General features: G+C 39.2%; 1 protein-coding gene across 1 annotated transcript in view; it reads right to left on the reverse strand.

Moving 5' to 3' along the window:
• NDUFB6 (NADH:ubiquinone oxidoreductase subunit B6) overlaps nt 1-15,898 on the reverse strand; it is a 23,179-nt gene extending 7,281 nt beyond the window's left edge. The window contains exons 1-2 of the mRNA XM_037796897.1: nt 15,590-15,898; nt 2,602-2,694 (exon numbers count right to left, since the gene is read on the reverse strand). Of these exons, the coding sequence (XP_037652825.1) occupies nt 2,602-2,694; nt 15,590-15,769 (273 nt within the window). The 5' untranslated portion in view covers nt 15,770-15,898. The remainder of the gene's footprint in view (nt 1-2,601; nt 2,695-15,589) is intronic.
• Nucleotides 15,899-24,914: the final 9,016 nt, after the last annotated feature.

Below are 24,914 nucleotides of genomic sequence, written 5' to 3' on the forward strand. Positions count from 1 at the left end.
ACAGAAAGCAAACCTCAGCTGGATAATATATATATCTTGTTAGTCTGTCCCTAACTTTTGTTTTGTTCTTAATTTGTAAAAATTTTAAATTTACAGAAGGTTGCAAAATGATAAAAATAATTTTCTCTTGAACCACTTGACAGTAAATTGCTGACACAATGCCCCATCACTCCTATTACCATATTGTGTATTTCCTACAAGCAAGGAAAATATTCTTAAAATAACCACAATTCAACCATCAATATCAGGAAATTAACACTGATGCATTACTACCTTCTATCTAGTCTAAATAGCGCATTCAGATTTTAACATTATCTCAACCATTTGGAGTTCTTAGAAAATCCCCTCTTACATGACTTGTTCTCTACTGATTGTGTAGGCTCTTTAAAATTCTGATTGCCAACACCATCTTTATTCTTTTGACTAAAAAGATTATATCCATTAATCAAGAATTACATTTGGTTAATATGTCTCTTTTAATCTGGATCAATTCTGCAGTCTTTCTTTAACTTTCATGAATTTGACACTTTTGAAGGGAACGAGCCAATTATGTAGAACATTCCTCAATTTGGACAGGTTTTTTCATGATTAGAATTCAGATTATGCATTTTTGGCAGGAAAATCACAATTTCAATTTGTTCCATCACTGGTGATGTTAATTTAGATCTCTTTATTAAGTGGTGTCTCCATGTTTCTCCACTGCAGTTACCCTTTTTTTCTTTTTAACAAATACACACTTTGAGAACAGGCATTTTGAGATTAATCTTAGCATCCTTTGATGTTCCTTAGCGGAATTAAATATTACTATGATGATTCTCAAATGGTGATTTTTCTAATTCTATCATTCCTTCCCCATTTATTAATTAGCAATCTATTATACAGAAAAGCTTTCTTTTCTACCCATTAATTTATTTATATCAGTGCAGACTCATGGTTTTGTATTTTATTTATTCAGTTGGCAATCATCTCTTACTGTTATTATTTATTTTGACGCTCAAATTGCCCCAGTGGGAATCCTTTCAAACTGACTCTGACCTTTTGACATGCCCCATCATTCTTCGATCATTTCTTTACTTTCTGGCACAACAGTATGTTGAGGCTCATCCTGTACTTTCCCTACCCTGGAATCAGGTATTTCTCCAAAGAGCTCTGGATCCTTTTAGTAAAGAACCATATTTAGAAACTAAGATCTGACTGCTAGATGTGCTAATTACACTGCTCCAAGGCCCTCTCAATGGACAGAGCTAGGGAATATACACATAAAATATACACACATACACATTTACATCCATATTTACTTCTATATCTATCATTACATATTAAAAACCATGAGTTCACACTAACTAAAATTCCATTCCAGCACTGCAGATTTTCTCCCTTCCCATATGTGTAGCTTCCTTCTCCAACAGTGAGAATCTTGGGTCCCCTTATCATCAATATATGTATTTCTTTGATCAATCTTCCTGTATATAACCAATCTCCTGTCACCACCACCACACTCCAGGACGAATACCCTCCTCACCACACTTGGGTTCTGACATCTTACTCAGGGTTGCCCACCTCCATCACTGTCCCCCACCCCCCGCTTAGGCTTCAACATCCTACACGAGGTTGCTGCCTCCCATTGCCCCCCAAAATGTCCCCTACCCCCACCCCTGCAACCACTCAGGATCTAACACCCCTCATCAGGCCACAAGAATGCTCTCCTCAGTCTGTTTGGGTTCTGACACTCCATGCTGGACAGCCATTACTTCTCCCCAACCCTCACCCCATAATGGCCACCCTGCTCACCCTGTTTGGGATCCTACACTCCACACCAGACTATGCTATCCCTAGCTTTTAAAATACAGCATCTGGCTTAGTTCAGTCAGCTCACCAAAATCTTTCAGTGGGAAATGTAAACTTTTGAACACCATGGAATCTAAAGAAAGAACATTGTAAAAAATCAGAATGAATACTTAGTGACATCCAGGGACCTCCAGATTCATGAGGAGGTTATTTTGGATTTATTGCTAATCGCCAGCATCCATACCCTGGAGATAGACAGGAACATTAGATGGTCCCCAAGTGTGTGGCACTGGGGAAAACGTGGCATCCTGGGTGCAGAGACAAGCCATTTTCCATTGATAGATGGGCTCTCATTTTAGAAAATTATATTATAGGGCCTTCACAATAAATTGAGAAAACGGGGGGAAATCAGAAAGAATAAAGGGAAGGGAGATGGGAAGACAACAGGCCTTTGTCTATTTCAAAATTTATCTTATACCAAATCTATGCTCAAAAGGGAGCAGAAATTCTTTTCCTCTTTCCAACTCAGGACCTTAAGCTTAGACTAGTATTTGATCATTTAAACACTCTTTCTATATATATTATAAATCATTGTAAACAATATAAAAACTAACTTCTTAAAAAAAACCATACTTATTTAAATTTCATTTAATCTTCCACCTAAAAGGATTCAAAGTGGTTCAACATCAGTTTGTAAGTGGTGGGTCATTTCCATTAGGTAAAGCAGGGTAAGACATACCCTCATAGGAAATAATTTTGGACAGTATTATTTAATAATAAATTCTGGAAAACACATACTTAAAACATACTTACAGTCACATGATATTTGACATAATAATGAATAATCCAAGCAGGTATAAGTACATAAGTAAAAGCAAAGACACTGTGTCGGTATACTTTATAGATCTGGAGGGAAAAAAACAAAAATGTATATACATATAAACAGGTATCCCATTTTTGTTTGTGGCAGAAAGAAAGAACATTAATGATATAACAATGTTGTGATTATTTTACAAATCTCTAAATGCTACACATATCCTTGTAGTCCAAAGCTAACTTCACCCACCTGAATATTTTTACTGAAGGTAGGGCCTGCTAGGGGATACTTACAGAGTCCAGAGCAACCCAGGATTAAAGCAAGTAGCATTTCCCAAGACTATATAGTAAGGCATTTGTATTTTTTTTTTAAAGACTTCTAAAAATACCCTTATAAGTTTGTTAAAGACAAAACACAGCATAAGTAATGAAAGGACAATTTTCATCAACTCAACCAGAATAATCAAATCTACAGAATTTTTCAGGTAAAGTCATCTTAATTTAAAATTTCAGATAGCCTCAATCAACATCACTTGCCTTATTCTACCTGTAAGGCAGACAGTCTTTAGCATAGTAACACTGGAAAAAGGATGTTTTACATACCGAGATGGGGGTATTCCAAGCTTACTCTGTGATGACTTCCTATACACTATTTTAAAAGAGATAGGCAAATCTCGACAGGTGAACTCGCTGCCCTCCCCCCTACGTGGGACCCAACTCCCAGGGTTGTAAATCTCCCTGGCAACGCAGAGAATGACTCCCGGGGATGATTGTGGACCTGGCATCGTGGGACTGAGAGTATCTTCTTGAACAAAAGGGGGATGCAAAATGAGACAAAATAGTTTCAGTGGCTGAGAGATTCCAAATGGAGTCGAGAGGTCACTCTGGTGGACATTCTTATGCACTATATAGATAACACCTCTTAGGCTTTAATGTATTGGAATAGCTAGAAGTAAATACCTGAAACTACCAAACTCCAACCCAGCAGTCTGGACTCCTGAAGACAATTATATAATAATGTAGATTACAAGGGATGACAGTGTGATTGTGAAGACCTTGTGGATCACACCCCCTTTATCTAGTGTATGGATGAGTGGAGGAATGGGGATAAAAACTAAAGGACAAATGCGGTGGGCTGGGGGGATGATTTGGGTGTTTTTTTCACTTTTATTTTTTATTCTTGTTCTGGTTCTTTCTGATGTAAGGAAAAAGTTCAGAGATAGACTGTGGTGATGAACGCATAACTATGTTATCATACTGTGGACAGTGGATTGTATATCATGGATGATTGTATGGTGTGTGAATGTATTTCAATAAAACTGAATTTAATAAAAAAAAAGAGATAGGCAAAAGGGAACTCAAAAATAGAACGTTTCTGTGGCAGTTAGTTTGACTGAAATACATCTATTCTTTCAGGGAAAGGATATAGCTAGACTATAAGTATTATTATGGATATAATTATGGACGAAAAGTTAAGTCTAAGTAAGGTAAGATGTTTTTCAACCAATGATTATTTACTTCCTTCGATCACTGGCTACTGATCAACCAGTGGCTACCAAAATACAAGGAACGTCAGGGATACAAAGGTGGGGAGGGTTGAATTAAAGGGTTGAATTTTATCACTAAAAACAAATATCAAACACCATTTTCCCAGAAAAACTGCACCAATTCTGTTGCACCTCATTTTTGTAGCACAGTAAGAAAATAGACACACGCTTTTAACAGCAGATCCATCAATTCCCAACTAAGCGACCATGCATAAATCATTGAATTTTTGTAGGCCTCACATTTAAAATAAGGATTAGAAACAGTTTCAACCTTATGGGAGCAAAGACTTAAGTGAGGCAATACATAAAACCATCAGCAGAAGGCAAGCAGTAAGCATCCAAGTATTACTTATTAGTATTATTACTATAAACCAACATTGTAGGTAAACTGAAAGCAATTCTGAGATGTAGTGTTCATCATCCTCAAGTGATGTGATTTAAACAGACCTCAAGAAAATAAAAATACGCGGTAGTAAGAAGCAACGATATCATGAAACATATGACAACATGGATGAACCTTGAAGACATAATGCTGAGCGAAATAAGCCAAGCACAAAAAGAGAAATATTATATGCTACCAGTAATGTGAATATTGAAAAATGTAAAATAAATGGTTTATAATGTAGAATGCAGGGGACCTAGCAATAGAGAACAATTAGTGAAGGGGGAACAATAACCAATAAGAACAGATAAGCTATCGTGGGTAAATGCCCAGCAATGACAATACTTTGTTAATTTCTGGTGGGAATGGGAGGAACAAGTTCACAGAAATGTTGCTGTATTAGGTTATTTTCTTGGGGTAGAGTAGGAACACGTTAAGTGAAGTAGTTATTTAAGGTTAGTTGTCTTTTTCTTATTCCCTTGTTTTGGTTTGTTTGAAATGTTTTTTTATTGTATTTTTTTTTAATTTTTTTTGATATAGTTAATAGTTAATTTAAAAAAAAGAATGAAAAAAAATATGCAGAGCCCCCTGAGGAGCTGGGGGAGAATGCAGGGGTGTTGGGCCTCCCCACCTCGATGGTTGCTGATGTGCTCACAGACATTGAGGACTGGTGGTTCGATGGGCTGAGCCCTCTATCATGGGACTTGCGCTTGGGAAGACTGTTACTGCAAAGGAGAGGCTAGGCCTGCTTATAATTGTGTCTAAGTGTCTCCCCCTGAGTGCCTCTTTGTTGCTCAAATATGGCCCTCTCTCTCCAGCTAAGCCAACTTCGCAGGTGAAATCACTGCCCTCTCCCCTCCGTGGGATCTGACACCCAGGGGTGTAAATCTCCCTGGCAACATGGAATGTGACTCATGGGGAGGAATCTAGACCAGGCATCATGGGACGGAGAACATCTTCTTGACCAAAAGGGGGATGTGAAATGAAATGAAACAAGCTTCAGTGGCTGAGAGATTCCAAAAGGAGCTGAGAGGTCACTCTGGTGGGCACTCTTACACACAATATAGATAACCCTTTCTAGGTTCTAATGAATTGGAATAGCTAGCAGTAAATACCTGAAACTATCCAACTACAGCCCAGAACACTTGAATCTTGAAGATGATTGTATAAAAATGTAGCTTATGACGGGTGACAATGTGATTGGGAAAGCTATGTGGATCACACTCCCCTTTGTCCAGTGTATGGATGGACGAGTAGAAAAACGGAAGGAAAAAAAAAAAAAAGCACCCAGTGTTCTTTTTTACCTTGATTGTTCTTTTTCACTTAAATTTTTATTCTTATTATTTGTGTGTGTGTGGTAATGAAAATATTCAAAAATTAATTTTGGTGATGAACGCACAACTATATAATGGTACTGTGAACAAATGATTGTACGCTTTGTATGACTGCATGGTATGTGAATATCTCTCAATAAAACTGAATTTAAAAAAAAAGAAAATAAAAATAAAGATGGACCTGGAATGAATGATCTTCTGCAGAGCAAAGTGCGAGAATGCCATGTTTTAAGGAAACGGTGAGTTAGAAGTACATAGTGGTAGTTTAGAAATGCCACTTTTGAAAATGACTCACTAAGCATACCGAGAGGACGCTGGCTTTTAAGGCGATCAATATGGGACAGCAGTACCAGCTACCAGCTCACTGCACCTTCTAGTAGTTGGGTGTAGTGTTAGTTGGTCTCTATAACGTCAACCTTAAAAGTCAGACAAGTGAGGCGGGGCAAGATGGCAGACTGGTGAGCTGTATGTTTTAGTTACTCCTCCAGGAAAGTAGGTAAAAAGCCAGGAACTGCGTGGACTGGACACCACAGAGCAATCTGTCTTTGGGCATACTTCATACAACACTCATGAAAACGTGGAACTGCTGAGATCAGCGAAATCTGTAAGTTTTTGCGGCCAGGGGACCCGCGCCCCTCCCTGCCAGGCTCAGTCCCGGGGGAGGAGGGGCTGTCAGCTCCAGGAAGGAGAAGGGAGAATTGCAGTGGCTGCTCTTATCGGAAACTCATTCTACTGATTCAAACTCCAACCATAGATAGACTGAGACCAGACACCAGAGACTCTGAGAGCAGCCAGCCCAGCAGAGAGGAGACAGGCATAGAAAAAAAACAACACGAAAAACTCCAAAATAAAAACAGAGGATTTTTGGAGTTCTGGTGAACACAGAAAGGGGAAGGGCGGAGATCAGGCCTTGAGGCGCATATGCAAATCCCGAAGCAACGCTGATCTCTCTGCCCTGTGCACCTTTCCTTAAAGGCCCTGGTTGCTTTGTCTATTAGCATTTCAATAACCCATTAGATCTCTGAGGAGGGCCGTTTTTTTGTTTTTTTTTTTTTTGTTTTTTTTTTTTAAATCCTTTTTGCTTTTTCTAAAACAATTACTCTAAGAAGCTCAATACAGAAAGCTTCAAAGAATTGAAATTTGGGCACGTCAAGTCAAGAGCAGAACTAAGAGAGCTCTGAGACAAAAGGCAATAATCCAGTGGCTGAGAAAATTCACTAAACAACACAACTTCCCAAGAAAAGGGGGGTGTCCGCTCACAGCCACCATCCTGGTGGACAGGAAACACTCCTGCCCATCGCCAGCCCCATAGCCCAGAGCTGCCCCAGACAACCCAGTGTGACGGAAGTGCTTCAAATAACAGGCACACACCACAAAACTGGGCGTGGACATTAGCCTTCCCTGCAACCTCAGCTGAATGTCCCAGAGCTGGGAAGGGGGAGCAGTGTGAATTAACAGAGCCCCATTCAGCTATCATTTGACCAGACTGGGAGCCTCCCAACACAGCCCAGCAGCCCAGAACTGCCCTGGGGGGACGGCACTCACCTGTGACATAGCACAGTCATCCCTCAACAGAGGACCCGGGGTGCACAGCCTGGAAGAGGGGCCCACTTGCAAGTCTCAGGAGCCATACGCCAATACCAAAGACTTGTGGGTCAGTGGCAGAGACAAACTGTGTCAGGACTGAACTGAAGGATTAGACTATTGCAGTAGCTTTAAAACTCTAGGATCATCAGGGAGATTTGATTGTTAGGGCCACCCCCCCTCCCCGACTGCCCAGAAACACGCCCCACATACAGGGCAGGCAACACCAACTACACACGCAAGCTTGGTACACCAATTGGGCCCCACAAGACTCACTCCCCCACTCACCAAAAAGGCTAAGCAGGGGAGATCTGGCTTGTGGAGAACAGGTGGCTCGTGGACGCCACCTGCTGGTTACTTAGAGAAAGTGTACTCCACGAAGCTGTAGATCTGATAAATTAGAGATAAGGACTTCAACTGGTCTACAAACCATAAAAGAACCCTATCAAGTTCAGCAAATGCCACGAGGCCAAAAACAACAGAAAATTATAAAGCATATGAAAAAAACCAGACGATATGGATAACCCAAGCCCAAGCACCCAAATCAAAAGACCAGAAGAGACACACCTAGAGCAGCTACTCAAAGAACTAAAGATGAACAATGAGACCATAGTACGGGATATGAAGGAAATCAAGAAGACCCTAGAAGAGCATAAAGAAGACATTGCAAGACTAAATAAAAAAATGGATGATCTTATGGAAATTAAAGAAACTGTTGACCAAATTAAAAAGATTCTGGACACTCATAGTACAAGACTAGAGGAAGTTGAACAACGAATCAGTGACCTGGAAGATGACAGAATGGAAAATGAAAGCATAAAAGAAAGAATGGGGAAAAAAATTGAAAAACTCGAAATGGACCTCAGGGATATGATAGATAATATGAAACGTCCAAATATAAGACTCATTGGTGTCCCAGAAGGGGAAGAAAAGGGTAAAGGTCTAGGAAGAGTATTCAAAGAAATTGTTGGGGAAAACTTCCCAAATCTTCTAAACAACATAAATACACAAATCATAAATGCTCAGCGAACTCCAAATAGAATAAATCCAAAAAAACCCACTCCGAGACATATACTGATCACACTGTCAAACACAGAAGAGAAGGAGCAAGTTCTGAAAGCAGCAAGAGAAAAGCAATTCACCACATACAAAGGAAACAGCATAAGACTAAGTAGTGACTACTCAGCAGCCACCATGGAGGCGAGACGGCAGTGGCACGATATATTTAAAATTCTGAGTGAGAGGAATTTCCAGCCAAGAATACTTTATCCAGCAAAGCTCTCCTTCAAATTTGAGGGAGAGCTTAAATTTTTCACAGACAAAGAAATGCTGAGAGAATTTGCTAACAAGAGACCTGCCCTACTGGAGATACTAAAGGGAGCCCTACAGACAGAGAAACAAAGACAGGACAGAGAGACTTGGAGAAAGGTTCAGTACTAAAGAAATTCGGTATGGGTACAATAAAGGATATTAATAGAGAGAGGGAAAAATATGGCAAACATAATCCAAAGGATAAGATGGCCGATTCAAGAAATGCCTTCACGGTTTTAACGTTGAATGTAAATGGATTAAACTCCCCAATTAAAAGATATAGATTCACAGAATGGATCAAAAAAAATGAACCATCAATATGTTGCATACAAGAGACTCATCTTAGACACAGGGACACAAAGAAACTGAAAGTGAAAGGATGGAAAAAAATATTTCATGCAAGCTACAGCCAAAAGAAAGCAGGTGTAGCAATATTAATCTCAGATAAAATAGACTTCAAATGCAGGGATGTTTTGAGAGACAAAGAAGGCCACTACATACTAATAAAAGGGGCAATTCAGCAAGAAGAAATAACAATCGTAAATGTCTATGCACCCAATCAAGGTGCCACAAAATACATGAGAGAAACATTGGCAAAACTAAAGGAAGCAATTGATGTTTCCACAATAATTGTGGGAGACTTCAACACATCACTCTCTCCTATAGATAGATCAACCAGACAGAAGACCAATAAGGAAATTGAAAACCTAAACAATCTGATAAATGAATCAGATTTAACAGACATCTACAGGACATTACATCCCAAATCACCAGGATACACATACTTTTCTAGTGCTCACGGAACTTTCTCCAGAATAGATCATATGCTGGGACATAAAACAAGCCTCAATAAATTTAAAAAGATTGAAATTATTCAAAGCACATTCTCTGACCACAATGGAATACAATTAGAAGTCAGTAACCATCAGAGACTTAGAAAATTCACAAATACCTGGAGGTTAAACAACACACTCCTAAACAATCAGTGGGTTAAAGAAGAAATAGCAAGAGAAATTGCTAAATATATAGAGACGAATGAAAATGAGAACACAACATACCAAAACCTATGGGATGCAGCAAAAGCAGTGCTAAGGGGGAAATTTACAGCACTAAACGCATATATTAAAAAGGAAGAAAGAGCCAAAATCAAAGAACTAATGGATCAACTGAAGAAGCTAGAAAATGAACAGCAAACCAATCCTAAACCAAGTACAAGAAAAGAAATAACAAGGATTAAAGCAGAAATAAATGACATAGAGAACAAAAAAACAATAGAAAGGATAAATATCACCAAAAGTTGGTTCTTTGAGAAGATCAACAAGATTGACAAGCCCCTAGCTAGACTGACAAAATCAAAAAGAGAGAAGACCCATATAAACAAAATAATGAATGAAAAAGGTGACATAACTGCAGATCCTGAAGAAATTAAAAAAATTATAAGAGGATATTATGAACAACTGTATGGCAACAAACTGGATAATGTAGAAGAAATGGACAATTTCCTGGAAACATATGAACAACCTAGACTGACCAGAGAAGAAATAGAAGACCTCAACCAACCCATCACAAGCAAAGAGATCCAATCAGTCATCAAAAATCTTCCCACAAATAAATGCCCAGGGCCAGATGGCTTCACAGGGGAATTCTACCAAACTTTCCAGAAAGAACTGACACCAATCTTACTCAAACTCTTTCAAAACATTGAAAAAAATGGAACACTACCTAACTCATTTTATGAAGCTAACATCAATCTAATACCAAAACCAGGCAAAGATGCTACAAAAAAGGAAAACTACCGGCCAATCTCCCTAATGAATATAGATGCAAAAATCCTCAACAAAATACTTGCAAATCGAATCCAAAGACACATTAAAAAAATCATACACCATGACCAAGTGGGGTTCATTCCAGGCATGCAAGGATGGTTCAACATAAGAAAAACAATCAATGTATTACAACACATTAAAAACTCGAAAGGGAAAAATCAATTGATCATCTCAATAGATGCTGAAAAAGCATTTGACAAAATCCAACATCCCTTTTTGATAAAAACACTTCAAAAGGTAGGAATTGAAGGAAACTTCCTCAACATGATAAAGAGCATATATGAAAAACCCACAGCCAGCATAGTACTCAATGGTGAGAGACTGAAAGCCTTCCCTCTAAGATCAGGAACAAGACAAGGATGCCCGCTGTCACCACTGTTATTCAACATTGTGCTGGAAGTGCTAGCCAGGGCAATCCGGCAAGACAAAGAAATAAAAGGCATCCAAATTGGAAAAGAAGAAGTAAAACTGTCATTGTTTGCAGATGATATGATATTATATCTAGAAAACCCTGAGAAATCAACGATACACCTACTAGAGCTAATAAACAAATTTAGCAAAGTAGCGGGATACAAGATTAATGCACATAAGTCAGTAATGTTTCTATATGCTAGAAATGAACAAACTGAAGAGACACTCAAGAAAAAGATACCATTTTCAATAGCAACTAAAAAAATCAAGTACCTAGGAATAAACTTAACCAAAGATGTAAAAGACCTATACAAAGAAAACTACATAACTCTACTAAAAGAAATAGAAGGGGACCTTAAAAGATGGAAAAATATTCCATGTTCATGGATAGGAAGGCTAAATGTCATTAAGATGTCAATTCTACCCAAACTCATCTACAGATTCAATGCAATCCCAATCAAAATTCCAACAACCTACTTTGCAGACTTGGAAAAGCTAGTTATCAAATTTATTTGGAAAGGGAAGATGCCTCGAATTGCTAAAGACACTCTAAAAAAGAAAAACAAAGTGGGAGGACTTACACTCCCTGACTTTGAAGCTTATTATAAAGCCACAGTTGCCAAAACAGCATGGTACTGGCACAAAGATAGACATATAGATCAATGGAATCGAATTGAGAATTCAGAGATAGACCCTCAGATCTATGGCCGACTGATCTTTGATAAGGCCCCCAAAGTCACCGAACTGAGCCATAATGGTCTTTTCAACAAATGGGGCTGGGAGAGTTGGATATCCATATCCAAAAGAATGAAAGAGGACCCCTACCTCACCCCCTACACAAAAATTAACTCAAAATGGACCAAAGATCTCAATATAAAAGAAAGTACCATAAAACTCCTAGAAGATAATGTAGGGAAACATCTTCAAGACCTTGTATTAGGAGGCCACTTCCTAGACTTTACACCCAAAGCACAAGCAACAAAAGAGAAAATAGATAAATGGGAACTCCTCAAGCTTAGAAGTTTCTGCACCTCAAAGGAATTTCTCAAAAAGGTAAAGAGGCAGCCAACTCAATGGGAAAAAATTTTTGGAAACCATGTATCTGACAAAAGACTGATATCTTGCATATATAAAGAAATCCTACAACTCAATGACAATAGTACAGACAGCCCAATTATAAAATGGGCAAAAGATATGAAAAGACAGTTCTCTGAAGAGGAAATACAAATGGCCAAGAAACACATGAAAAAATGTTCAGCTTCACTAGCTATTAGAGAGATGCAAATTAAGACCACAATGAGATACCATCTAACACCGGTTAGAATGGCTGCCATTAAACAAACAGGAAACTACAAATGCTGGAGGGGATGTGGAGAAATTGGAACTCTTATTCATTGTTGGTGGGACTGTATAATGGTTCAGCCACTCTGGAAGTCAGTCTGGCAGTTCCTTAGAAAACTAGATATAGAGCTACCATTCGATCCAGCGATTGCAATTCTCGGTATATACCCGGAAGATCGGAAAGCAGTGACACGAACAGATATCTGCACGCCAATGTTCATAGCAGCATTATTCACAATTGCCAAGAGATGGAAACAACCCAAATGTCCTTCAACAGATGAGTGGATAAATAAAATGTGGTATATACACACGATGGAATACTACGCGGCAGTAAGAAGGAACGATCTGGTGAAACATATGACAACATGGATGAACCTTGAAGACATAATGCTGAGCGAAATAAGCCAGGCACAAAAAGAGAAATATTATATGCTACCACTAATGTGAACTTTGAAAAATGTAAAACAAATGGTTTATAATGTAGAATGTAGGGGAACTAGCAGTAGAGAGCAATTAAGGAAGGGGGAACAATAATCCAAGAAGAACAAATAAGCTATTTAACGTTCTGGGGATGCCCAGAAATGACTATGGTCTGTTAATTTCTGATGGATGTAGTAGGAACAAGTTCACTGAAATGTTGCTATATTATGTAACTTTCTTGGGGTAAAGTAGGAACATGTTGGAAGTTAAGCAGTTATCTTAGGTTAGTTGTCTTTTTCTTACTCCCTTGCTATGGTCTCTTTGAAATGTTTTTTTATTGTATGTTTGTTTTCTTTTTAACTTTTTTTTTCATACAGTTGATTTGAAAAAAGAAGGGAAAGTTAAAAAAAAAAAAAAGAAAAGAAAAAAGACAAACAAGGAAAAAAAAAAAAAAAAAAAGATGTAGTGCCCCCTTGAGGAGCCTGTGGAGAATGCAGGGGTATTCGCCTACCCCACCTCCATGGTTGCTAACATGACCACAGACATAGGGGACTGGTGGTTTGATGGGTTGAGCCCTCTACCATAAGTTTTACCCTTGGGAAGACGGTTGCTGCAAAGGAGAGGCTAGGCCTCCCTGTATTTGTGCCTAAGAGTCTCCTCCTGAATGCCTCTTTGTTGCTCAGATGTGGCCCTCTCTCTCTGGCTAAGCCAACTTGAAAGGTGAAATCACTGCCCTCCCCCCTACGTGGGATCAGACACCCAGGGAAGTGAATCTCCCTGGCAACGTGGAATATGACTCCCGGGGAGGAATGTAGACCCGGCATCGTGGGATGGAGAACATCTTCTTGACCAAAAGGGGGATGTGAAAGGAAATGAAATAAGCTTCAGTGGCAGAGAGATTCCAAAATGAGCCGAGAGATCACTCTGGTGGGCACTCTTACGCACACTTTAGACAACCTTTTTTAGGTTCTAAAGAATTGGGGTAGCTGGTGGTGAATACCTGAAACTATTAAACTACAACCCAGAACCCATGAATCTCGAAGACAGTTGTATAAAAATGTAGCTTATGAGGGGTGACAGTGGGATTGGGAATGCCATAAGGACCAAACTCCACTTTGTCTAGTTTATGGATGGATGTGTAGAAAAGTAGGGGAAGCAAACAAACAGACAAAGGTACCTAGTGTTCTTTTTTACTTCAATTGCTCTTTTTCACTCTAATTATTATTCTTGTTATTTTTGTGTGTGTGCTAATGAAGGTGTCAGGGATTGATTTAGGTGATGAATGTACAACTATGTAATGGTACTGTAAACAATCGAAAGTACAATATGTTTTGTATGACTGCGTGGTATGTGAATATATCTCAATAAAATGATGATTAAAAAAAAAAAAAAAAAGTCAGACAAGTGTCCTCAAACACTAAAATCACAGAATTTTTTTTAAATTCAGTTTTATTGAGATACATTCACACACCACACTACCATCCACAGCATACAACCAACCACCCACAGCACCATCCCACAGCTGTGAATTCATCACCCCAATCCACCTCTGAACACCCTCCCCACACCAGAAAGAACCAGAACCAATAAAAAAGAACACCCAAATCACCCTCCCCCCAATCCCACCCCACTCCCCATCCAGGCCTCATCCCCACCTTTCCACCCATCTGCCCACATACCAACAAAGGGAGCACGATCCACAGAGCCCCCACAACCACACTGCCACCCCCTGCAAGCCACACTGCCACACAATCATCCCCAAGAGTCAAGTCCACCGGACCAGAGCCTGGCAACCCCAGGCATCCGCCTCCAGCCACCCCAATACACCAAAACCCAAAATGTGCCATCTATATGGTGCATAAGAATGTCCACCAGAGCGACCTCCCGACTCCACCTGAAATCCCCCAGCCACTGAAGCTTCACTTCACTCCATCCTGCATCCCCCCTTGGTCAAGAAGATGCCCCCAATCCCAAGATGCTGGGCCCAGATCCAACCCCGGGAGCCACATTCTGTGCCGCCTGGGAGACCCACACCCCCGGGAGTCAGGTCCCACGCAGCAGGGAGGGCAGCAAGACCAACCGCCAAGGTGGCCCAGCCAGAGAGGGGGCCACATCCGAGCAACAAAGAGGCACTCAGGGGGAGACACTTAGGCACAATTATAAGCAGGTTTACCCTCTCCTTGCAGCAACAAGCTTCATAGGGGTCAGCCCCAAGACAGAGGGTGGGCTCTATTTCAGCTTTTTTTTTTAAACAGTTGCTATATGCGTTAATACTGATATCCGTATCTGCCGAGCTCTAACTCTGAGTTTCAAGTGTAACACAGATACCCAATGTTCCACAGACCAATCAGGTTATACATTAAGGGATCAACATCTCAGAGTTTGGAGACAGCCACTACAATTCAGGAATAGATTTGACTGCTGTAAGAGCTTACAATCTAGGGACCATTACAATAATTATTTTCCTGTTAGGCTGAAAATCACAGAATTTTAACTCTAGTGAATGCTTGGCTAACATTCTGACCAAAGACTTCTGTAGTCGAAAAAACCAAACGTGCAACGTCCAGTAAAACCTAAGTAAAGATTCGCCTCCTTCTCATCACACTTGCCAACAGAAGGGAAGGAATCGCCCAAAGCCAGGCAAGCCCTGGACTCCTGACTCCCAGCCCAGGACACTTGGGGTAAGACGTGTCCCCTCTAAGCCTAAGACTCTGTTGAATATGATTCTGCATGGGGAAACTAGGATGGCTGAAATGAAGCGGACATCCAGTGGCCGGACTGCGGACTCCCGTGGGATGTATGAGGGGGCAACGGCGGCCTGTCACTCACCATGTTCCTCCAGGGGGACCGGTTCTGCAAAAACTTATTCCAGAACTCCTCCACAGGCCACACCTTTTGCGGGGGCAACACCGGCTCTCGAGGGCTCAGCTCTTGGTCCTTCAGCCATCGCCTCCTCAGCTCTCGCAGCTGCTGCAGCCGCAGTTTCTCGTCCGGCGTGTACCCCGTCATGTCGCCGCCGGTACCAAGGAAAAAGGACACGGCGTGCACCCCGACCCAGGGTCGTGTCCCTCAAACGCGAGACCGTTCCGCACAGCGACCTTGCGAGGACGCCAGAGAGCGGCGCGCGCTTATGACGCCACACCCTGATCCTGCCTCTGCGGCGCTCTCAACGCGATGCAAAGAAATCAGTGAGCGGACATGCGCAGAGCCCTCCACGGGTTTATAGGGGCCCAGATTAAGAGCCATTGGGAGCTGTTACCCCGTAACTTTCCCTTAGTTGTGGGGTAAGGGGGAAAGTGGCAGCTAAGGAGAAAGTATGTAAAAAGATCAGGGGACTGGAGGTTCTAAGAAGGAAGAGCAACTGGTATGTTAGGAGCTGGAAGTATGAGAATGTACGTTTCAACGAATATGATGTACCAATGCACAATTCTTCGCTTGTCTCTCCCACCTTGGAATTCCTCTTCCCATAGTGGAGAGAACCTCTGGAGGCAGTTACATGCAAGTTGAAATCCCAGCCGTGTCAGTACCTGGTAAAAGGACCTTGGGCAGCTGTCTCAGTTTATTTCTTCATGGGTGCAACGGAAGTAAAAAAAGTAGTTTTATATCTAGCAAAATTGCATAGATGCTTTCATCCTTTGACCCAGCAATCCCAATCTGTTCCAAAGATATAATAATAAAAATACAAAAGAACTGTATACCACTATTCATTGAAGCACTATAATAACAAAATATTGGAAATTACCCCCAAAATCCTTCAACAGAAGAATGGTTGATCAAATTATGGTACTCTCATGCAATGGAATGCTAATACGGCTGTAAAAAGTAATACGGAAGAGCTCTACAGACAAGTGTGGAATAATCTCCATAATATATTAAGCGAAAAAAGCTATGTGGAGATAAGTGCATATGGTGTACTACCCTTTAACCAAAAAGGGGGCAATGGGGGCAGTAATACTAAATTTATAAATAAATTTTCAAATAATAGAAAGGAAAACAATTGATTTTTTTAAGCTTACCTATAATGGAAGGAAGAGTATAGGACAGAACGGACAGGGATAGAGGCCTGACTTCTCTGAATATATCTTGTTTCATGGATTTGACTTTAGAACCATGTCAATGCTTAATGTCATTATAAAACAAAATCAGATTTACAAAAAGCAGTCTGTAAAAATCAAAAGCAAAATGAAACAGATCTAACTGATCTACCTGGGGGCATAATCTCAAGGACAGAGACCATTCCAAATAATTTTAAGCTATCAAATAACTACATCTATAGAGAGATATATATCTTAAGGCAAAAAGAACTGTAGAAAAAAAATCATAAACTGTTTTTTAATAGTTACATTGTTGGTAGTGGTGGTGGTAATATTGCTAAACTAAGACTGAAAATAAATGTTTCTGCCTGTGAAGCAGCCTTGCCAACCAAAAATTTGAACCTGAATTTGAACGAATTTCTAGATCTAACAACTAATTTAAAGGAATTATGAGGGACAGAAGAACTCCTTATACAACACCAGAAAGGTACATTTAGCAAAATACAGATAGTAGGAATTGCAGACAAGCAACTCAGTTTCTTCAATAAAAAATTTATCAAGGGTAAACAACAACAGCAAAAAAGGAGGTGAGAAACTTATACAATAAGAGACAATCAGGAAATTTTGAACACTACCTAAATATTTTATGATACTAATGAATTATTGTTCATATTTTGTATTTGATGATATTGTGGTTATATTTTTAAAGGGGAGTTCTTATCTGTTAGCGACACATTTTGAAATAATTATAGACAAAAAGATATGATGTTTGGAATTTACTTCTAAATAATTGGGGGTGGGAGGAGTAGAGGATATCAAAGAAATAAAATTAGTAGTGAATGGGTAATTGTTGAAGCTGGACGGTAGATACATGAGAATTTATTATACTTTTCCCTTATATACTATTTTGTATATGTTTGGAATTCTTCCAAATAAAAAGTTAAAAAAATATATGCCCTGAACTAGTAAGTGAACTGTATGTTTAAGCTATTATTAATCCTCATTTCACTTTATAACAGCTATATTTTGGTCTAAAATTCTGTAGCCTACTGTTTTCGTTTGCTAATGCTGCAGAATGCAAAACACCAGAGATGGATTGGCTTTTATAAAAAGGGGGTTTATTTGGCTACACAGTTACAGTCTTAAGGCCATAAAGTGTCCAAGGTAACACATCAGTAATCGGGTACCTTCACTGGAGGATGGCCAATGGCGTCCGGAAAACCTCTGTTAGCTGGGAAGGCATGTGGCTAGCATCTGTTCCAAAGTTCTGGTTTCAAAATGGCTTTCTCCCAGGACGTTCCTTTCTAGCAAGCTTGCTCCTCTTCAAAACGTCACTCACAGCTGCACTGAGTTCCTTCTCTTTGAGTCAGCTTATTTATATGGCTCCACTGATCAAGTCCCACCCTGAATGGGTGGGGCCATGCCTCCATGGGAATATCTCATCAGAGTCATCACCCACAGCTGGGTGGGGCAAATTCCAAGCAAATCTAATCAGCACCAAAATGTCTGCCCCACAAGACTACATCAAAGATAATGGCATTTGGGGGACACAATACATTCAAACTGGCACACCTACCTAGGCTACAGCCCTGACCTAGGCTTATGGTGAGATCTGAACAATTAATATGCAAGTGTGCATAAGTCCCTGAGTGCTTAACCATCCCAGAAAGGACTGTATTTAGGTCCCTAACGTGGTATTTGATAACCTAAATAGATGTTTTCTTTGTGAGTGGAGTTAAATACAGCTAGTACTTTCTTGAACCTGGGGCTATTGTTTTGGCTTACTCTGAGAAATTATCACCCTCTTCTTCTCTCCCCCTCCCCCCTTTTAAAAAAATGAAATCAATATTGTTTAGAAAAATATTTTCTTATACCTTGGCTCCTGCCAACCGTATTTCCACTATTTCCCATTTACCTATGTCTGTGAAGCCTATTAGGCTTAACTGAATACAAATAAAGCATAGTGAGAGAAAGCACAGTGCTAAGTGTTTCCCCTTAGCACACCTGGGAAATATGGACTCAGCAATACAAATGGTTTCCACTACCTGGATAACTACTGCACATTCCCACAAGAGGGCACTCTAGCTTGCTGAAATATTATAAATAAAATTAAATTGGGTTTTATATAAAGCTTCAGCAGCCAGCCCACAAAACTCAGAAGCTGTATTCCCAGGTGCCTGGAACCAGGGCATAGTGGGCAGGAAAAAGAAGGAGCCAAGAGACAAGATGAGAAGGTGTCTTCTGTCAGTAAACTTGCCTCTTCAACTTTGGATCTAAGAAGGGTCCACACTCCCAGCTACATTTTTTAAAAGGAGTAGGAGCTTGGTTTGGTTGACACCCTGGCAGAGAGCACTCGTTGGGGCAAACATGGGATGGAGGCCATGGATTTCAGGTGGTATGGGACAGAAGGCTGCAAGGAGTGAGGGCCCTGTTACCAGACTGAGTCAGCATTGAGGAATTGAGCTGGGAGTTCCTTTTCCCTCTTTCAGTCAAAAAATTAAAAGCCTCTGTGCTATCTTCATTTTAAGTACTGCCTAAAGTCAAATTTAAATTCTCTAGAAATTCCTTTATCTCCCTGTGTCTTCCTTCTTTTTCTTTTGCTTAAAAAAAAAAAAGTGTATAACCCCATTGGGAAGGGTCACTAATTACATAGAAGTATCTGTGTGGATGCTTAACAGAGGCTATTCTCCCACATAGCCCTACTTTGGAACATTTTTGTGTGAGTCTTTTTAAAGATATACAGAAACTAATATCAGCAACTTCATAGTGAAGTCTATTACTTACAGATGTAGAAGATCACACACTGTGTGTCAGAAATGGAGTTTTGAACTGACCCCTTAATTGAATATTTAGTTTTCTTTTAGGGAACCCAGGAGGCATGACTGGCAGCTGTCCGAATAATAGCCAAAGAATAATAAGTAGAGTATAATAAGTTGTCTGGCCTCTTAAACATATAGCAGTCCATGATAATGCCCATTTTCTCAAGTTTTTAAGTCTAGTTGGATCCCTTTGCTTGAAGTGGCAAGTGATAGCAGAGACACTCTAGAATGAATTTTTTAATTGTATGTTTTCACTTCAATGATAATTTTTAAAAATTTGGTGTGAGACTATTTTAGGTCACCTGGATAACCTACCTTACAAACAAATACCCAAATTTGCATTTGGGTTTACAATTGCATGGGAGGCAAGTGGAGGCAAAATGATGTTATGGCACACTGTATGAATAAAGTTGCACAGTCATTTAGATTAGGGAAGTGGATGAAAGGAGTCATCTCACAGCACATGGTAAAATAGTTATGCAACCATACCATATTTACGTTGCAAATGAACAATTCATACAGATCCCATCTTTGTAAATACCTACTACCTGGTCATTCAGTAAGTGAAAGAGTTTCTATTATGCATTTTTTTTAAATTTCACCCTTTTTATACTTTATTCATGTAACAATTTTCAGTAAAATATTTATGAACATGTATTTATATGTATGCATTAGATACAGTTATATACATATACAAATAGGTAATAAGTTTAAAGCTTTAAGAGGCAATTAACTTAGTTTTTAAATTGAAATGTATATATCATACTAACTTTACCATCTTGATAAATTATAACTTTCTTAAAAAGTAAACAGAAAATCATAACCATTATTTTGTACACATATCTGTATTTCTCCATAATTATTCTACCTAGTACAGTCAACCACTCACATTAATTATTATCTTTAACCAAAGTAACTGACTCTTATTTCTATTATACCTTTTTATTGTTAAAATAAAATATTTTGTTGCTATCATGATTTGGAGGGTGCCATTAAATAGATCAGCCCATCAAGACAATTGGCTAAAATTAAGGTCATTGTTTGAAAAGAAAAATTAAAACAATGCACAAGGACTCAAATAATGTTTCAGCACATTCAAAATCAAGGAAATACACAATGAAGCATAAAATCGCAAATTACATCTTTCCACCTTTCAACACAGCACCATAGTTTTTGTTTTATTAAAACATATCCTTTATTTGAATTTTATTAGCTTTATATTTTTGTTTGCCCTTAATTTGTAAGTTAATTTTGGATTCATAGTTGAATCAATATAAACATAGTTTATATATAATTTGATGTTTGTGAATATTTAAGTAAAATTATAATGAAAATAATTTATCACTGGGAATATGCAAGAATTTTTTTTCTCTCCTTTAAAAAATAGATTATTACATAACTTAAGTTTGAAAAGCACTGTGGTTGCATCATACATGTTTATTCTATTCTATGAAGTGATTAACGACCAACAGGGAACAAACTAAGGAAAAATAAAAAGGCATATAGTCATAAATATTGCACTGCCTTAGGGGAACTAGTCTAACTTTATTAAGAGCTAGTATTCCTAAATGTAAGGGATCATTCCTTAATTTCAACCTTGTAAATTTCATTTGACAAACCACGCATCTCACAAAATATCAGGATCACAGTATTTAAGCCCAAAAGTTTCTGAAGTTTTCCAAAAGGGCAATTATTCTTTTCTTTTCTTCTTTTCTTTCCTGTCTCTTTCTTTTTCTTCCTGCCTTCCTTTATGCATTCTTTTTTTTTATCCCAGGGGCAACTAATTGTGTCTTTTTTTTTTTCCTTAGTTTTAGTTGATTTTCTTGGATAAAAGAGATGGAGTTAGATCAGTGTTTAGAAGGATAGGGAGGTGTGAATCATCCTAATTGACTGTAGCACAAATTTACATAATAATTGATAAACCGCCTTCATTTTTTACTTGATAGATCTGATGTTAGAGTCTTACAGTCCTTATTAGTAGTAAAAAAAGAAAATATTGTTTAAATTTTTTTTGATTAGCATTAAAACCCTTCATCGTTATATAAATGCAGCTGTCTGTTTTTGTGCTTTTAAAAGAATGTTTTATTTCCTGGCTGCATGTAATTTTTATCTTTGATCACCACACACCTGCTTTGAAGATACATGGGTTTCTGTGATATGAGTGAGGGGAACATTTGAAAGTCTTCTTTGTTCTATTTTCTATACTTAGGCATTTCATTAGCATGATGATGCTGTGCCCGTAACTTGGAAGGGTTATTATTTTTCTGACTGCCTTGCTCATGCACTTATGCACACACATGCACACACCACACATACACACACAGATAGATTCTGCTTACTTCAGATAACACCAAAACCACTGTCATCACTTATGTACCTGGCAAATTTAAAGAAAGAAGCAGTACATCTAGACTGGGCCAAATAAAATAAGAGAGTTGGGACACAAAAGTGGATAATTTATGTGTAAAATCCTTTCCTAAATATATTTATTTTAGCCAGAATTACAGCAATGCTTATTAGTATTATTCAATTTGTTGAATATTACCTGAACATTTAGCTGAGTCTTTAGGGAAGAAACATTTCACTCATTGATTATACAAATATGTATTCAGTGAAAACGATGTGCAGACATTTTGTGGATAAGTCTTAATTATAGTCCCTGGTATTGGAATAAAACTTTCCAATTTATAAAGTACTGCTGTATATATATCTTATTTAATGCTCACAGCAACCTTTTTTTTACTGACGTTAACTGAACCACTGTTCATGAAGGCCAGGTTTACTTTTTTTTTTCTAATTGTGGTAACAGTATATAAGGTAACATTTGCCATTTTAACCGCTTTTGAGTGTACAACTCAGTCACATCAATTATTTTACAGTGTTCATGGCCATCTTTTGAGTCTGTGTTTGTTGACTCAGAGTTGGTTAGAGAAATTTGGATAGGAGAAAACGGTCTATTTCACTTCTTCCTGTGATACTCACAATCAAATGTAGTGCTCTTAACACCAGGCCCTTGGAGGGGGGTGGGAAGGAAGAGGCCTGTTTATTGGTTTTAGTGGATCACAAATGAAAAGAAAACACCCGCCTAGACGTTTTCTACTGTCTTTGGATATGTGAGATCCAAATAAATGTGAGATCAGTGATACCTCTCTACTCGTGGAGGGTGGATGCCACACAAATTGGGCCTCAAAGTATCATCCAAACTAGTGGGATGTACCTTTCAACAGCCCCTGCTGTGGCTACACAGGGAATTGAGTGCTCACCCACCCAGGGATACCGCGCAGCACACCAGGCAGCAGAACTGGATCCTGAAGGATGAGACGCTGTCATGGGGCAGATGAGGAGAAAGGAAGAAGCACAGACAGGGACTTTTCATTATCTCTGAATTTTTAGATTCAGGAGCAGGGCATTTAGTCAGACCCTCTCCCAGCTTAAAATGCAGATGAATGTGCCATGGGGAAGAGTGAATGATGGTAGGTACCAGAACAAATGATCAGGAAAGTCCAGCTTGTCTAATAACCATATCTGACTGGCCTGGGAGATCTGGCTTGTAGCTTCAAATCCAAATCCCAGTCACGTTTTCCAAGATTCTTGGTAACCTGCCTCCATCTTGTCTATGTTGCTTAATTTCACCCCCTTCCCCTACTTGAATGGTACATTACATGACCAAGACCAATTGTCCTTCTATCTCTCAACAGTCTCACCTTATTCACTCCTCTGTCTTTGTCTTCTCCCACCAGCCATGTCTGCCTCTTTCTTCTCTGCCAAGACAGTTTAGCCCAGGTCCCACCTCCTCTGCAAAACTTCAGTCTCCATGGCCCAGTGATTTCTACTTCTTCTGTCCATCTAACGTGTTCCTATTTGCCATGTACTGCTTCCAGGAATGGCTCAGATAAAAATTTTTATTAATATCCCACTCTGTGTAGCCTAAATATACCAGGAACATATGTTATACCAAGACATACCAAATCTTGCAGGACATCTTGGAATAGAGTTCATTGAGAAGTTCAAATATCATGAAACAATATTTGACAACATTAGTAAATGACTGGTGGCTAAAGCTGGCAAGGCCCTGTTCCCAAATTCCCCATATTGTAAGCCCTTACACTGCACTCATCTCTCCATCCAAGCATCATCATCTCCACAGCCTGCCTTCCTGACTCCACAAGCTCTAACCCTGTCAGAGAACACTTTGTGGTTCTACTTCCAGATGTTCTGGATCTGCTGATGTTTTCAGTATTTACCCACCATGTGCCTATTCTGTTTACTCCGAAATTTGCATTAGAATGCTCACAGATATCTCTGAAGGAAATTTGGACCTTATAGGCCTTCTTTTATGTCATTCTCTTTCCTTTCTTCCAGTTGTTTCTTCCCCCTGGTATTAATCAGGGTATTTAACAAACAACTCCAAAATCTCAGTGGCTTAACATGATAAAAGTGTATTTTGTGACCACATCATAATCTGTTGCAGGTTGTGGGCATTTTGGGGGGATGGGTAGGCTCTCCACAATCATTAAAGGACCCAGGCTCCCGAGGTCAGCCAGGGCAATGACATCCACAGATGAGGAGTGGAGGTGGGGCAAAATAAAACATGGAGATGATGCAGGATACTTTAGGAATCAGGACTAGAGGGGAGTGTATCTCTCCCATCCACATTGCATGTGCCCAAATAGATCACAGGGCCCCACCTAACTGCAGAGGATACAGGGAAATGTAATTTAGTTGTTTCCAAGAAGAGAATGAAATTTTAGTGAACACATCCTCCATCCCACTTGGCTAGGGAAAGGTTTACAGATATACCATCTCTAAAAGAGCCGTTCTTTCCAACACCATTTGACACCTCACACAAGGCCAGCAATACGTTTGATGAGTGATGTACGGTCCAGTTACATCTATAACGTACATCTGGATCCCATATACTGTCTTGTATAATTCTCAGATGGTTTCTTATATACATTTTTAAATATTTCAATAAATTTTCATAGTGGAGAGAACAACAATGTGAGAGGAGGCAGATTAGAAAGGGCTGTTTTTCATAGGAAGGGGGGAAACAACCTTGAACTTTTCAACACTTAATTGAATGTGCATCCACAAAATATACTATTAAATTAATCAATGCAGGAATTTTAGTGAAATAATATTTATTTCTGAGACGACTGTTTACATCAGGGACAGTTAACTTGGATTTAGAGGCATTGAAAAGAATAATTTAAACACTTGAATGTAAGGTCTTAAGAGGAGCAGTTTTGACTTCATAGAGAATTCCACCAGATGGCTCTGTTTCAACATATTACAAAACTG

This window comes from Choloepus didactylus, chromosome 10 (genome assembly GCF_015220235.1).
Source record: "Choloepus didactylus isolate mChoDid1 chromosome 10, mChoDid1.pri, whole genome shotgun sequence".
In the NCBI taxonomy this organism is placed as follows: Eukaryota; Metazoa; Chordata; class Mammalia; order Pilosa; family Megalonychidae; genus Choloepus; species Choloepus didactylus.